This window comes from Chiloscyllium punctatum, chromosome 29 (genome assembly GCF_047496795.1).
Source record: "Chiloscyllium punctatum isolate Juve2018m chromosome 29, sChiPun1.3, whole genome shotgun sequence".
NCBI classification, from domain to species: domain Eukaryota; kingdom Metazoa; phylum Chordata; class Chondrichthyes; order Orectolobiformes; family Hemiscylliidae; genus Chiloscyllium; species Chiloscyllium punctatum.
Window position 1 is genome coordinate 70,484,685 of NC_092767.1, and position 17,246 is coordinate 70,501,930.

The 17,246-nt window shown below is 51.1% G+C and overlaps 1 protein-coding gene across 2 annotated transcripts; it reads left to right on the forward strand.

The window, feature by feature from the left end:
* Window positions 1–1,003: 1,003 nt before the first annotated feature.
* Window positions 1,004–14,618, forward strand: LOC140454364 (prolactin-releasing peptide receptor). 2 transcript variants are annotated; one of them, XM_072549071.1, is made up of 3 exons: window positions 1,037–1,104; window positions 3,542–3,637; window positions 12,708–14,618. In XM_072549071.1, the coding sequence occupies exon 3, from the start codon at window positions 12,740–12,742 to the stop codon at window positions 13,838–13,840; it is 1,101 nt and encodes a 366-aa protein (XP_072405172.1). In that variant the 5' UTR covers window positions 1,037–1,104; window positions 3,542–3,637; window positions 12,708–12,739; the 3' UTR covers window positions 13,841–14,618. The 2 variants fall into 2 exon arrangements, with proteins under 2 accessions (XP_072405173.1, XP_072405172.1); XM_072549072.1 differs by lacking the exon at window positions 3,542–3,637 and having other exon boundaries at window positions 1,004–1,104.
* Window positions 14,619–17,246: the final 2,628 nt, after the last annotated feature.

Below are 17,246 nucleotides of genomic sequence, written 5' to 3' on the forward strand. Positions count from 1 at the left end.
ATCCACATCCCTCTCCACCCCCTTGTATTTACCATTCGAGTCCATCAAAGAGTCTGCACCAATGAGTGTGGTTTCACTCAGTTGCCAACCCCTCGATGTTGGCCAGGCACTGGGCTCCCTCACTGGGATTTAAATCACTCTGAGACTGTGAGACTGTGTGCTTCAGCATCAGTACCCAGCTCCCGGGAAAGGTGGAGATTCCGAGGGGCAGCATCAGGCAACAGGTATGAGGGGGCAGTGGGCAACAGGTGTGAGGGGTATAGGGCAACAGGTGTGAGGGGGCACTGGGCAACAGGGGTGAGGGGTATAGGGCAACAGGTGTGAGGGGGCAGTGGGAAACAGGTGTGAGGGGTATAGGGCAACAGGTGTGAGGGGGCACTGGGCAACAGGTCTGAGGGGTATAGGGCAACAGATGTGAGGGGGCAATGGGTAACAGGTCTGAGGGGTATAGGGCAACAGGTGTGAGGGGGCACTGGGCAACAGGTGTGAGGGGGCCCTGGGCAACACATGTGAGGGGTATAGGGCAACAGGTGTGAGGGGGCACTGGGCAACAGGTGTGAGGGGGCAGTGGGAAACAGGTGTGAGGGGTATAGGGCAACAGCTGTGAGGGGGCACTGGGCAACAGGTGTGAGTGGTATAGGGCAACAGGTGTGAGGGGGCACTGGGCAACAGGTGTGAGGGGTATAGGGCAACAGGTGTGAGGGGGCAGTGGGCAACAGGTGTGAGGGGACAGTGAGCAACAGGTGTGAGGGGACAGTGAGCAACAAGTGTGAGGGGGCATTGGGTAACAGGTGTGAGGGGGCATTGGGTAACAGGTGTGAGGGGGCATTGGGTAACAGGTGTGAGGGGACAGTGGGTAACAGGTGTGAGGGGGCATTGGGTAACAGGTGTGAGGGGGCATTGGGTAACAGGTGTGGGGGGCATTGGGTAACAGGTGTGAGGGGGCAGTGGGTAACAGGTGTGAGGGGGCATTGGGTAACAGGTGTGAGGGGGCAGTGGGTAACAGGGACACTGGGCAGCAGGAACAGCTGGAAGACTGGTGACCCCAGAATACCTTCAGAAGGGCACTCCAACCGGGATTGTCAACTTTGAGGAGACTGGGAGGTGAGTAATTTATCTTTCCATCGCTGTCGCTGTTAATGCTGTCAGCTCCATCCCAACAGCACAGGGGACCCTCTAGCCTGAGGGGACGGGGTGGGGGGGCAACCTGCTGGACCCACTGTTTGAATGAGCCCGAGGCAGAGCAGGGCTTTGAGCGGCTGAAGGGGGTGAGGGTGAGGGGACGGGTGGGGGGAGGGGTTGAGGGGCTGAGGGGACACTTTAAACAGAAGCTGTCCCCTCCCGATGCCCAGTTTGGCTGGGGCCGGTGAGACACGCACACACAGAGTCACACACACACACACAGACACACACACACAGAATTAGACAGACACACACACACACACACAGAATTAGACAGACAGACACACACACACACACATACACAGAATTAGACAGACAGACACACACACACACACATACACACAGTCACACACAGTCACACACAAACGTACACAAAAAGACAGTTAGGCACACACAGACACACAGATGCAAACACACGTAGACACAGATATACTTACAGATAAACACACACACAGACAGACACACACACACACAGATAGACAGGCACACAGTCACACAATAAGACAGACACACACACACAAATATGAACACACAGACAGACACAGATACACACACACACACACACACACACACTCTTGCCCCAATCCCAGGATGGCCTGGACAATCCCAGCCTCGATCAGCCCAGCCCTGAAAAACAACCCCTTCATCCCCCAGGAGAGCCCGCACTGAAGTTTCACCTCAGGGTCCTCTCTCTCTCTCTCTCTCTCTCTCCTCTCTCTCTCTCTCCTGCTCCTCTGTCCCACTCTGTCTTCCCTGATTTTCCTTCTCTCTTCCCATTCTGTTATTCACTCTATCCCCTGCTCTACACCTTCCCTCTTCCTTGCACTATTCACTCTCACCTCTCCTTCGTTGCATCTGACCAGCTTTTTTTCATCTCCTCTTCCTATCTCTCTGTCTGTCCCTCGTTTCACCTCCTGCTCTCTCTGTGTCTCCCTAGTTTTTCCTGTTGTCTCCTGTCTGCTCTGCTTGCTTCCTTGGTCTCATGTTGTTTCTCTTTCTCTATCCTGTTTTTTCTCTCTCTGTTCTGCTCTATTTTATACTCTCGCTGTCTTGCTCTTTTTTTTCTCTCCTTCCTTCTCTGTCCTGCTCTCTCTCCGTTCTGCTTTCTCTCTCCTGCTCTCTCTCTCTCTCTCTCTCTCTCTGTCCTGTTCTCTCTCTATGTTTCTCCATTCTGCTCTCTCTCTCTCTCTCCAGCCTGCTCTCTCTCTCTCTCTGTCCTTTTCTCCCTATCCTGCTCCTGTCTCTTTTCTTTTCTCTCTTTGTTCTGCTCTCTCTCTCTCTCTCTCTCTCCATCCTGCTCTCTCTCTCTGTCTCTCCATCCTGCTCTCTCTCTCTCTCCATCCTGCTCTCTCTCTCTGTCTCTCCATCCTGCTCTCTCTCTCTCTCCATCCTGCTCTCTCTCTCTCTCTCCATCCTGCTCTCTCTCTCTCTCTCTGTCTCTCCACTCTGCTCTCTCTCTCTATCTCTCCATCCTGCTCTCTCTCTCTCTCTGTCTCTCCACTCTGCTCTCTCTCTCTGTCTCTCCATCCTGCTCTCCGTCTCTCTCCATCCTGCTCTGTCCCTCTGTCTCCATATCCTGCTCTCTTTCTTTCTCTCCATCCTGCTCTCTCTCTCTCTCTGTCTCTCCATCCTGCTCTCTCTCTCTCTCTCTCTATCCTGCTCTCTCTCTCTCTCTCTGTCCTTTACTCCCTATCCTGCTCTCTGTCTCTTTCCTTTTCTCTCTTTGTTCTGCTCTCTCTCTCTCTATCTCTCTCTCTCTGTCCTGCCGTCCATCCCTCTCTGTCTATCCTAATATTCTCCACCCTCCACCTCCTCTCTGGTAGATCCATCTTTCCTGCCGGTCTCTCTAAACATCCCGTGTTCCCTTGTTCCTCTCTTTCAAGTCATATCATTTCGTCCCCTTGATCCTCAATTACTTTCTCTTTGGTCGTCTTTTTTCCCAGCTCCTTATCGCCCTGGACCATTTCATTCCCTCGCTTTTGTGCCTTGTTCAACATTCTCCCCTCGTTTCACTGAAAATCAGCGTGAAATTCAGAAAAGCAGTTTACAATCAAACCTGGAATGATTTGTAGTCAAATCCACTTTGCCAGTGATTCTGAGTCGGTGTACACAGCAGAAACACTACATCGGGATAAATATACTTGAAAATGATACAAGTTGAAATAATCAGAATCTGCAGGCTATCAGGAGCAGTCAATTAAATACAGTTGGAAATAAGTTATTGATAAATCATTATGTATTGTGTTATAAATTGTTAGGGATTATATGCCCAGTAGAGTGCACATTAATTAATATCCTGTTACTGAAAGGACAATTGAATACCCTTTAAATTAGTTAATGCCTTTCTTTCCCCTCAAAGTTTTCACCTGAGAGACGATTTGCATTTACATGGCACCTCTCCCATCCTCAGGACATCCCCAGTTGCATCAGAGCCAACCATTTCTTTATCTAAAAGGTAATCATTTATTGGTTATTTATTGCCGACTTGGAAAGTCTAATGTTCCAATTTGCCGATGACACAAAGTTAGGCAGCAGAGATGGTAACGAGTCACCAAAGGGTTATTGTGAGATTAAGTGAACTGGCAAAACTGTGACAAATGGAATGTGATGTCAGCAAGTGTGATGTTATCAGGATTGGATGGAAAAAAGATAGAGCAGGATACTTTCTCGTAGAATCATGGAGTCCCTACAGTGCGGAAGCAGGCCATTTGGCCCATTGAGTCTGTATCCCACCCAGACCTGCACCCCTACCTTATCCCTGTAACCATGTATTTCCCATGACCAATACACCTAACCTGATCCCTGAACACTATGGGCTAATCCACCCAGGTGAAAGTGAGGACTGCAGATGCTGGAGATCAGAGTCAAGGTTAGAGTGGTGCTGGAAAAGCACAGCAGGTCAGGCAGCATCCGAGGGGCAGGAAAATCGACGTTTCGTCAGGAATAGAGGCAGGGAGCCTCCAGGTTGGAGAGATAAATGGGGGGTGGGGCTGGGGAGAAGGTAGTAAAGAGTACAATAGGTGGATGGGGGTGGGGATGAAGGTGATAGGTCAGAGAGGAGGGTGGGGGAAGGTCGCAAAGATTACAATGGGTTGATGGGGGTAGGGATGAAGGTGATAGGTCAGAGAGGGGGGTGGAGTGGATTGGTGGGAAGGGAGATTGACAGGTAGGACAGGTCATGAGGGCGGTGCTGAGCTGGAAGGCTGGAGGTGGAGTGAGGTGGGGGGGAGGGGAAATGAGGAAAATGATGAAGTCCACATTGATGCCCTGGGGTTGAAGTGTTCCGAGGCAGAAAATGAGGCGTTCTTCCTCCAGGCGTCGGGTGAAGGAGACCCATGTCCTCAGCAGAGTGGGAGGGAGAATTGAAATGTTCAGCCACGGAGCGGTGTGGTTGATTGGTGCGGGTGTCCTGGAGAGGTTCCCTGAAGCGCTCTGTGAGGAGGCGTCCAGTCTCCCCAATGTAGAGGAGACCGCATTGGGAGCAACGGATACAATAAATGACATTGGTGAATGTGCAGGTGAAACATTGATGGATGACTAATGCACCTAACACTATGGGGTAATTTAGCATGGCCAATCCACCCTAACCTACACATCCCTGAACACTATGGGGTAATTTAGCATGGCCAATCCACCTTAACCTACACATCCCTGAACACTATGGGGTAATTTAGCATGGCCAATCCACCCTAACCTACACATCCCTGAACACTATGGGGTAATTTAGCATGGCCAATCCACCTTAACCGACACATCCCTGAACACTATGGGGTAATTTAGCACGGCCAATCCACCCTAACCTGCACATCCCTGAACACTATGGGGTAATTTAGCATGGCCAATCCACCCTAACCTACACATCCCTGGACACTATGGGGTAATTTAGCACGGCCAATCCACCTTAACCTACACATCCCTGAACACTATGGGGTAATTTAGCACGGCCAATCCACCCTAACCTACAGATCCCTGGACACTATGGGGTAATTTAGCATGGCCAATCCACCCTGACCTGCACATCCCTGAACACTATGGGGTAATTTAGCATGGCCAATCCACCCTAACCTACACATCCCTGAACACTATGGGGTAATTTAGCACGGCCAATCCACCCTAACCTACACATCCCTGAACACTATGGGGTAATTTAGCACGGCCAATCCACCCTAACCTGCACATCCCTGAACACTATGGGGTAATTTAGCATGGCCAATCCACCCTAACCTACACATCCCTGAACACTATGGGGTAATTTAGCATGGCCAATCCACCCTGACCTGCACATCCCTGAACACTATGGGGTAATTTAGCATGGCCAATCCACCCTAACCTACACATCCCTGAACACTATGGGGTAATTTAGCATGGCCAATCCACCCTAACCTACACATCCCTGAACACTATGGGGTAATTTAGCATGGCCAATCCACCCTAACCTACACATCCCTGAACACTATGGGGTAATTTAGCATGGCCAATCCACCCTAACCTACACATCCCTGAACACTATGGGGTAATTTAGCACGGCCAATCCACCCTAACCTGCACATCCCTGAACACTATGGGGTAATTTAGCATGGCCAATCCACCCTAACCTACACATCCCTGAACACTATGGGGTAATTTAGCATGGCCAATCCACCCTGACCTGCACATCCCTGAACACTATGGGGTAATTTAGCATGGCCAATCCACCCTAACCTACACATCCCTGAACACTATGGGGTAATTTAGCATGGCCAATCCACCCTAACCTACACATCCCTGAACACTATGGGGTAATTTAGCACGGCCAATCCACCCTAACCTACACATCCCTGAACACTATGGGGTAATTTAGCATGGCCAATCCACCCTAACCTACACATCCCTGAACACTATGGGGTAATTTAGCATGGCCAATCCACCCTAGCCTACACATCCCTGAACACTATGGGGTAATTTAGCATGGCCAATCCACCCTAACCTACACATCCCTGAACACTATGGGGTAATTTAGCATGGCCAATCCACCCTAACCTGCACATCCCTGAACACTATGGGGCAATTTAGCATGGCCAATCCACCCTAACCTACACATCCCTGAACACTATGGGGTAATTTAGCATGGCCAATCCACCCTAACCTACACATCCCTGGACACTATGGGGTAATTTAGCACGGCCAATCCACCTTAACCTACACATCCCTGAACACTATGGGGTAATTTAGCACGGCCAATCCACCCTAACCTACAGATCCCTGGACACTATGGGGTAATTTAGCATGGCCAATCCACCCTGACCTGCACATCCCTGAACACTATGGGGTAATTTAGCATGGCCAATCCACCCTAACCTACACATCCCTGAACACTATGGGGTAATTTAGCACGGCCAATCCACCCTAACCTACACATCCCTGAACACTATGGGGTAATTTAGCACGGCCAATCCACCCTAACCTACACATCCCTGAACACTATGGGGTAATTTAGCATGGCCAATCCACCCTAACCTACACATCCCTGAACACTATGGGGTAATTTAGCATGGCCAATCCACCCTAACCTACACATCCCTGAACACTATGGGGTAATTTAGCATGGCCAATCCACCCTGACCTGCACATCCCTGAACACTATGGGGTAATTTAGCACGGCCAATTCACCCTAACCTACAGATCCCTGGACACTATGGGGTAATTTAGCATGGCCAATCCACCCTGACCTGCACATCCCTGAACACTATGGGGTAATTTAGCATGGCCAATCCACCCTACCCTGCATATCCCTGAACACTATGGGGTAATTTAGCATGGCCAATCCACCCTACCCTGCACATCCCTGAACACTATGGGGTAATTTAGCATGGCCAATCCACCCTACCCTGCACATCCCTGAACACTATGGGGTAATTTAGCATGGCCAATCCACCCTACCCTGCATATCCCTGAACACTATGGGGTAATTTAGCATGGCCAATCCACCCTACCCTGCACATCCCTGAACACTATGGGGTAATTTAGCATGGCCAATCCACCCTGACCTGCACATCCCTGAACACTATGGGGTAATTTAGCATGGCCAATCCACCCTACCCTGCATATCCCTGAACACTATGGGGTAATTTTGCATGGCCAATCCACCCTGACCTGCACATCCCTGAACACTATGGGGTAATTTAGCATGGCCAATCCACCCTGACCTGCACATCCCTGAACACTATGGGGTAATTTAGCATGGCCAATCCACCCTGACCTACACATCCCTGAACACTATGGGGTAATTTAGCATGGCCAATCCACCCTGACCTACACATCCCTGAACACTATGGGGTAATTTAGCACGGCCAATCCACCCTGACCTGCACATCTTTTCGAATGTGGAAGGAAACCGGAGCACCCGGAGGAAACCCACGCAGACACGGGGAGAATTTTTACTCCACACAGAGAGTCGCCTCATGCTGGCATCAAACTCAGGTCCCTGGAGCTGTAAGGCAGCAGTTCCAACCACTGAGCTACCATGCTGCCCCTCGTTAGGATGAATTGGCTGTGCTAAATTACCCATAGTATCCAGGGATGTGCAGGTTAGGTAGATCGGCCATGGGAAATTAGAATAGATTAGATTAGATTAGATTAGATTACTTACAGTGTGGAAACAGGCCCTTCGGCCCAACAAGTCCACACCGACCCGCCGAAGCGCAACCCACCCATACCCCTACATCTACCCCTTACCTAACACTACGGACAATTTTAGCATGGCCAATTCACCTGGCCTGCACACCTTTGGATTGTGGGAGGAAACCGGAGCACCCGGAGGGAACCCACGCAGACACGGGGAGAACGTGCAAACTCCACACAGACAGTCACCTGAGGTGGGAATTGAACCCGGGTCTCTGGCGCTGTGAGGCCCATAGTGTCCAGGGATGTGTAGGTTAGCCATGGGAAACACGAGGGGATGGGGATGGGGGTTTGGTGGGAAGCTCTTTGGTGGGTTGGTGTGGACATGACGGGCTGAATGGCCTGCTTTAACACTGTAGGGATTCTAAATACGATGGATGCTCCAGAGGTTATGGGAGGTCAGTTACATAGCTGTTTGAAATGTCACAAACAGAAAATAAACAGGAACAATAATGGAATACAGACCTTTCTATATAAGAGGACTGGAATACAAGGATACTGATGTTATGCTACACATATACAGAACCTTTCTGAGACCCCACTGTGAGCAGATCTGCGCATCACTCCTCAGGAAGGATAGATTGGTCTTGGAGGGAGGACAGTGTAGGTATATATGTATTAGTCAGGGGAAATGAAGCGCAATAGGGTAGGGGAATGGGTCGGTGTGGACTTGTTGGGCCAAATGACCTGTTTCCACACTATTGGGATTCTATGATTCAATGGTTCAGGGGTTCAGTTATGATGAAAGATTACACAAATGAGGCCTGTTTTCTCTAGAGTTTTGAAAGTTAAGGGGGAACCCAATCAAAGTCTTCTCTGTATTAACAGGAAAAGACAGGGTAGAGGAAGATAAACAATTTCTGCTAGGGGGGTATTCTAGAACAAGAGGGGGGAATAGTCTGAGAATTAGGGCCAGAGCATTCAGGAGAGCGGTTAGGAAGTTCTTCGACCACAAAGGGTGGGAGAGGTTTGGAGATCTCTTCCACACAAGGCAGTAGATGCAGGATCAGTTGATCATTGTAAATCTGAGAGAGATAAATTGTTGCTAAGCAGAGCTGTGAAGGGATATGAGCCAAAGGCAGGTATATGGAGTGAGGCCGCAAGTCAGTCTCGATCCCATTGAAGGGTGGAACAGGCTCGAGGGGCTGAATGGCCTGCTCCTGTTCCCATGTTCCAATGGGAAAGTGGGAGGAAAAGAACAAGGGAGCAGAGGATAGGGGTACACAGAGAGAGAGAGAGAGAGAGAGAGAGGGAGCAGAGGGAAGGGGAAGAGCTGATGGAGGAGGTGGGAGGCTTCAGGGGAGGGATAGAAAGGTGAATGGAAATGGGGACGAGGAAAGGGAAGGTGAGGGCATGGGTTAAAGGAGTGGAGGGGATTGAGCTAGAGAGAAGGACAGGGAGGGACAGGGTAAGGCAGGAACAAAGCACAAGAGAGGGGAAGTTGATGAGGGGACACAGAGGGAAGGGGGAAGAGGAAGAATGAGGATACCAGGACAATGGATGGCCCCAAAATATTTACTTCCCTGGGCCTCCATGCGACTTGTGATGCAAAAGCTTTCCTCCCGCCCCCAGCCCCTTCAACAATTACACCCCCACACCCCTTCCCTGCCCCCATCCCCTCCTCGTTCCAATCCTAGGGCTAGGGAGGGAGGGAGGGAGGTCATTTCCTGTCCTCTACCTAGTGATTGCCTTGCTAGGAAGGTGCGACCATACAGACAAAAGATGGGAGCAGGATTGAGCTCAGCTGCGATGCCCTCCAGAGTGGAATAGCTGCTGATTTTCCCTGGGCCTGACAGGGTGAGGAACAGCCAATGACACTTCGCAGCCAGCCGTATTACTGGTTAATGAGGGTTTTCAGAGTGAGGTGAGGTGAAGGAGGTGGTTGCCATGCCAACACCAGCCTATGGGCTAGATTAAGACAGGATTTAATCAGGAACCATGCAGAATTCTTGATGGGTAGCTGTCAGATGGCAATATGCCCACATTACAGTTCCACAACGTTCTTGATCTGAACCAAGCCGGGCAGCAATGGATTACCCTCGCACAATTTACTCACCAGCTCCTCATTAATCCCACCTCGGCCCGGCCCAGTCAGGGGGGGGGGTGTGAGTGAGACCCTCATTCCCAGAGGTGGTGATGTAGGAAGCCGGAGAGATACTTCACTGCCGGATGGCTGGGGTGGGGTTGGGGATGGGTGTGGGGGTGAACAGTGTTCAGGCCAATATTAGGAAATAAATGCCCAGCCACGCCCCTCCCCTGTCACAATCTCACCGGGGTGCATGGAGCAGATTGTGTCACTGCCTGTGTAAGTATGTGTCTGTGTGTCTCTGTGTACGTAAGTGTGTGTACGTGTGCATGTTACTGCATGTGTAAGTGTATGTGTGAGTGTGAGAATATGTGAGTGTGTGTGAGTATAAGTGAGTGAGTGTGGGTGAATGTGTGTATCTGTGTGCATGCGTGTGTGTAAGTGTACCTGAGCGTGTCTCTGTGTGTGTAAGCATGTGAGTGTGTGCATATGTGTGTGTATGAGTGTGACTGAGTGTTTGAGAGTGTGTGTATGTGTATGTTTGTGTAAGAGCTTGTGTGTGCAGAAGATTGTGTGTGAGAGTGTGTCTGTGAGTGTGTGAGCAAGTGTGTGTGAGTGTGTGTATCTGTGTGCATGCGTATGTGTGTGTGTGAGCATCTCTCTGTGTGTAAGTCTGTGAGTGAATGTGTGTGTGCACATATGTATGTGTCTGTGTAAGAGCTTGTGTGTGCATCAGAGTGTGTGTGTGAGTGTGTATGTGTGAGTGTGTGTGGGTGAGTGTGTGTGTGTGAATGTATGAGTGAGTGTGTGTGTGAATGTGTGTGTGTATGTGTGAGTGAGTGTGTGAATGAGTGTGTATGAGTGTGTGTGAGAGTGTGTGAGTGTGTGAGTGAGTGTGTGTGAGAGTGTGTGAGTGAGTGTGTGTGAGTGTGTGTGTGAGAGTATGTGTGTGTGAGTGTGAGTGTGTGTGAGTGGGTGTGTGTGTCTGAGAGTATATGTGTGAGTGTGTGAGTGTGTGTATGTGCGAGAGTAGGTGTGAGTGAGTGTGTGTGTGTGAGTGAGTGTGCATGAGTGAGTGCGTGAGTGAGTGTGTGTGTGTGTGTGAGTAAGTGTGTGTGAGTGTGAGTGTGTGAGTAAGTGTGTGTGAGTGTGAGTGTGTGAGTTAGTATGTAAGTGTGTATGAGTGAGTGTGTGAGTGTGAGAGTGTGTGTGTGTGTGCGTGAGACTGAGAGTGTGTGTGAGTATGTGAGTGTGTAAGAGTGAGTGTATAAGTGAGTGTGAGTATGTGTGTGTGTGTGTGAGTGAGTGTGTGTGTGAGTGAGTGTATGAGTGTGAGTGAGTGTGTGAGTGTGAGTGAATGTATGAGGGAGTGTGTGTGAGTGTGAGTGTGTGAGTGTGTGTGAGTGTGTGTGTGTGAGTGTGTGAGTGAGTGTGTGTGAGTGAGTGTGTGTGAGTGAGTGTGTGAGAGTGTATGAGTGAGTGTGAGTGTGATTGAGTGTGTGAGTGAGTGTGTGTAAATGAGTGTGCGAGTGAGTGTGAGTGTGTGTGCGTGAGAGTGTGTAAGTGTGTGTGAGAGTGTGTGTGTGAGTGTGTGAGTGAGCGTGCGTGAGTGTGTGTGTGTGAGAGTGTGTGTGTGTGAGTGTGTGTGAGAGTGAGTGAGTGAGAGTGTGTGAGTGAGTGTGTGTGAGTGTGTGTTAGTGTGTGAGTGTGTGAGTGAGTGTGTGAGTGTGGGTGAGTGTGTGAGTGAATGTGTGAGAATGTGAGTGTGTGTGTGTGTGTGAGTGAGTGTGTGTGTGTAAGTGAGTGTGTGTGTGTAAGTGAGTGTGTGAGAATGTGAGTGTGTGTGAGTGAGAGTGTGAGTGTGTGTGTGTGTATGTGTGAGAGAGAGTGTGTGTCAGATGTCTGGTGTATATGAGTGGTGCAGGGGATAATGAAGTGAGTCCATGTGATCCTGCTGTGCACAATTGCGCCACCATGCCCCCTGTATGTCACACGGGCAAATGACACACCTTGAGTCAATAGATGGCTTCTGACATCACGGAAGGTGCTGGAATAAAATCCCCATCTTGGGTTACGTTAGAGCCCGGGTGTCCTTGGAGAAGGAGCACGCGGTGTCCACCAACACCCTGGAGTTGTTCAGGGAGAGGTGGGCGCCGCAGGGAGTGGAGTGCATTATTTCCCCCTCCAACTCTATTTTGATTTAGTCCCTACCCTCCCCTTCACTGTTTTGCTCACACAGCATTGCCCTTTGATGTGAAGGGCAGGGCTTGTCACTGGGCACTCGGGTGTTTTCCTATCTTCCTGGTGGTGGAAATTGAATAAAGATTCGTGCCCCTTGTGTCTTTCACTGTGTCTCGCACCTGCACACACACACACACCATGGGTGCTGGGGAAAAAATAAGCACTACCGCAGTTAGGCGGTAGTGTGGGGGTTAAATTAAAAAAAAAGTAAAAAAAATAAAAATAAAATAAAATCCCCATCTTTCTGTCTGGTGCGGTGTGCTCCTCACCCCTACAGCCCACCTCAGGGACGGGATGACATGGAGATGCCGGTGTTGGACTGGGGTGTACAAAGTTAAAAATCACACGACACCAGGTTATAGTCCAACAGGTTTAATTGAAAGCACTAACTTTCGGAGCGTCGCTCCTTCATCAGGTGATTGTGGGACAGGATCATAAGGCACAGAATTTATAGCAAAAGATGCCAGTGTCATGTAGCTGAGAGGATACATTGAACAAATCTAGACTGCTGTTTGAGAACGGGTTGCAGAGGAGCTTCAGGCAGGAGGCCACTCTCTCCTGTAATCAGATCCGTCCTGTCCCTGTTTTGTTTTGTAAGGTCAACGTTGAGGAGCCAATGAGGAGGCGGCCATGGAGAACCAGACAGTGGACAACAGCAGCTTCTCTAACACCAGCATGAGAGTGACCTTCCCGGGTACCGCGCTCCTCCAGCAGTACAAATGCCTCTTCATCCTGCTATACTGTGCCCTGGTGGCCGTGGCGTGCGTTGGCAATGCCTTCCTGATCGGCAGCATCGTGGTGGACCGTAAACTCCACACCGTCACCAACTTCTTCATCGGGAACCTGGCGTCGGCGGACCTCCTGATGTGCCTGGCCTGCGTGCCGCCCACCCTGTCGTACGCCTTTGAGCCACGCGGTTGGCTCTTTGGCCGCTTCCTGTGCCACCTGGTCTCCCTGCTGCAGTCCGCCCTGGTCTACGTCTCGGTGTTGTCCCTGACGGCCATCGCGGTGGACCGCTACGTGGTGGTGGCGCACCCCGTGCGGCAGAGGGCGGGCCGCGGGCGCTGCGGCCTGGTGGTGGCGTCCATCTGGGCCCTGGCCCTGGCCCTGGCCAGCCCGGCCTCCGCCCGGGTGGCCTACGTGGAGCTGGAGGCCGCCGGCCACGACGTGAACGTGTGTGAGGAGTTCTGGCGCGGCCGGGAGACCGAGCGCGCGGCCTACTCTTGTGTGGTGATGCTGGCCTCCTACATGGTGCCACTGACCGCGGTCAGCGTCTCCTACTGTGCCATCAGCGCCCACCTGCGGAGGCGCCACCTCCCTGGGGTGGTGGAGCAGAACCGCCTGCGGTGGAACGAGAAGAAGAGGAAGACGTTCTCCCTGCTGGTGGTCTCCGTGGTAACCTTCGCCATGTGCTGGATGCCCCTCCAGATCCTCAACCTCCTGCAGGACCTGGACGTTGACTTCACCATCTTGGACACCCGCTACCTCAACGTGGCGCAGGTCTCCTGCCATTGGCTGGCCATGAGCTCCGCCTGCTACAACCCCTTCATCTACGCCTCACTGCACCGTAAGCTCCGCCTGCGGCTGGGGGCCTACCTCCGGCGCTGGAGGCAACCAGGGGGTTTCTTGGCTGGACGCCTCTCGCCCTTCCACACCAGCATCAGCCTGGTGTCCGAGCTCCCCAAGGCCGGAGCCCCAGCTGGTAGTGGCAACACCTCTGACCCGGTCTGAGCGCCGGCAGCCATTATCGCCGGCTCGCCTGTCCATTCTCACTCCCAAAATGGTACCATTGGCTTCCCCCGCACTGCAATGCAACCCCCCCTTCTTCCTTTATGTGGAGTCTCCATGGAATACGATGACCAGCATGGAAAGGTGGGCCAAAGGACCTTTTTGCGCAATGTGGGAAATCTTCATGTGAGTCTAGACTATGGAATATGGGACTGGAGCCTTTGATGAATAGAATGGATAGGATGGGCCCAATGGCCTCTTGGCGCCCTGTGGAAAAACTCTAGAGCCTGGACCGTTGGAACATGGTGGGCGTAAGGGAATGGATATGACGGAACCAAAAACTGTAACGTCCCAGCAGAGAGGGATTCAAATTTTTTAAAATTGTCAAAAATGTTTTCCTGGAATATAACGCCAAATTAATTTTCTTCCATTGTTCTGTTATGAGAGGTGAATGGAGGGTCAGCGTTTTGTGGTCCCTAGTTACCCCCTTGAGAAGGTGGGGGTGAGCTGCCTTCTTGAACCGCTGCAGTCTACCTGCTGTGGGTAGACCCACAATGCCCTGAGGGAGGGAATTCTGGGATTTTGACCCAGTAGCAGTGAAGGAAATATATTTCCAAGTCAGGATGGGGAGTGGCTTGAAGGGGAGCTCGCATGGGGTGGTGTCCCCCATGTATCTGCTGTCGTCGTCCTTCTAGGTGGAAGAGACTGTGGGTTTGAACAGTGCTGTCTGAGGAGTCTGAGTGAGTTGCAGATGGTACACACTGCTGCTACTGAGCGTCAGTGATGGGGGGAGGGAGGGGATGTGGGAAGGGGTGGATGGACTGCTCATCAAGCAGGCAATGTTATTTTTAATTAAACCATCAGATTAGAATGAGGGTCTCGATTGAACTCAAGACAATTCAAGATGGGCCTAACATTGGGAAATTTTATTTCACCACAAAAAAACAAGCAACAAATGTTGCAATCGCAGGTAAAAGGTCAAAGGAATGGGATTGGGCAGCTTTGGGACATCAAGGGTTTGAAGTAAATCAATTGGGTTAAACGAAATGCAACTTCCATCGGGGTCCATCAGGGATAGTCCCTCAGTCAGGGTCTATCATTCATCAGCTTAAAATCAGAGGATGCTGGAGAAACTCAGCAGGTCTGATAGAGAAAGCGAAAGAGAAAGAAACAAAAGTTAACACTTAGGGACCAGAGACCCTTCTTCAGAACTCCGTCCCCAGCTTGTTCCGAGTGAACTGAGGGTGATGGAAGAGACAGAGTTGACTCACTACGATCGGCCTGAGCGCTTCTGCACTTTGGGAGAAGGAGAGGACAATTTGACTGGAGCCCTGCCCACCGTTCCCCCCCCTCCTCCTAACCCGTCAGAAAACAGACATCGATCCCGCGCAAAGTTGGACTGCGACGCGCACCCAAGTCGTGAGACAGTATCATGAAACCCCAAGGAGAACCAGAAATGGAGAGAGAAGGTGAGAGAAGAGGAAGCATTTGTGTCGGCCAATTCTAAACTAAAACGGTAAACACGTTCCGGATAAATTGTTCTTCATTAAGTGATGCGCAGTTCAGCTTCACCGAGCGAGTATTTATTCAGGACTATGTTGTTGCAAGATGGAGCAGCACATCATCCCCTGTCTTCTGCCACCGTCAACCTCCTCCAGATCCAGTGCTTCTGAGAGGCCTGGCAATTATTTTTGGGATGTTTGCTTTGACTGGGGAGCACTGCGTGGCTCAGAGTAGATCCCTTTGTTCCCAATGGCACTGCAGAGGGCACAAGCCAAAACTCAGACCAGGGCCCATTCTGTGCGGTATTGAAGGATGAGACAAGGAAAGATGGAGGCATTAGGGAGAGAGGAGTACAGAGAAGATTCAAGAGAGTCACTCTGAAGATGAGGAACCCTTGTTAATTGGATAGACGGGAAAACTGGGCTGGTGCTCAAGGCGAGATTTGATTGAGCTGTTCAAAGTGGTGGACAGGGTACATGGTGGGAGGAGCGAGAATCGGAGGGCACCGATATGAGTAAAACTCCTCATCGCAGAGCGCGTGATCTGAGTGCGGTAGAGACAGAGCACTCTCTCAGGAGAGGATTACTGGAGGTGAAGCATTTGCAGGGAGTTGGGGGTGGGGGAAGGCGAGGGGATAAACACTGGCTGAGAGCTCTTGTGGGGAGCCAGAGTAGGCACAATGGGCTGAATGGTCTCTGAACGGTGGTTAGCACTGCTGCCTCACAGCGCCAGGGACCCAGGTTCGATCCCAGCCTCGGGTGACTGTCTGGGTGGAGTTTGCACGTTCTCTCAGTGTCTGGGGTTCCCTCTGGGGGAGTTCGGCGCAAGGTGGAGGCAATAGCAGCAGCCGTTCTACCACAAAATGTGGGAGCAGATGTAGGCCATTCAGCCCGTCGGGTCTGTGCTGCCATTCAATGAGATAGCAGCTGGTCTAACAATCCTCAACCCGTGCCTTTTCCCCATGACCCTTGATTCCCTTATTGATTACCAATCCCAGCCCTGTGCGTACTGAACAAACCCAGCCTCAACAGCCGTCCGTGACAAAGAATTCACTCCCCTCTGAGGGAAGTTCCTCCCCATCTCTGTGTTAAAGAGACAGTCCCTGACGGGAGATTTTTCAAGGATTGAAAGGGTCAGAGTTCATCTTGTGTCTCATGTTCAAATATCTGTCCTGCCATCTCGCAGCTCTCCGTGATTTATTTTGGTGTGTTCCTGTAAAGAGTTGGTTTGCTTCTTGTGGGCATTCAGTGTATGTGTCACCAGAGCCCCCAGCCCCCTTGTGCCATGCTGCCTTCAGAGATCACCATTTAAATAAAGACTTTTAACACGCAACTGTCTCTCTGCTGCTTCATTACTGCTGTCTACTGTGCTTTCAGTAAAATTGTTCCCAGCATTGACACCAAACAGGATTGCGCACAGTGAAAGTGTGATGGACAGTATCATCTATCAGCTAGGTTTTGGGCACAGTGGGTCAGTGACTAGCACTGCTGCCTCACAGCTACAGGGACCTGGGTTCGATTCCAGCCTTGGCAGACTATCTGTGTGGAGTTTGCACATTCGCCCCGGGTCTGCGTGGGTTTCCTCCCACAGTCCAAAGATGTGCAGGTCAGGGTGGGTTGGCCCATGCTAAGCTGCCCCACGGTGTCCAGGGATGTGGAAGCTAAGTAGGTTAGCCACTGGAAGTACAGGGAGAGGGAGGAGGAAAAAGTGAGGACGGCAGATGCTGGAGATCAGAGTCGAAGAGTGTGACGCTGGAAAAGCACGGCCGGTCAGGCAGCATCCGAGGGGCAGGAGAATCACCGTTTCAAGCATAAGCTCTTCCTGCTTTTGCTCGAAACATCGATTCTCATGCCCTTTGGAGGGTCAGTGTGGACTTGATGGGCTGAATGGCCTGCTTCCACACTGC

What these genes read in the sequence shown, in the direction of transcription:
- LOC140454364 (XM_072549072.1), top strand. Translation starts at nt 12,740, where the DNA reads ATGGAGAACCAGACAGTGGACAACAGCAGCTTCTCTAACACCAGCATG.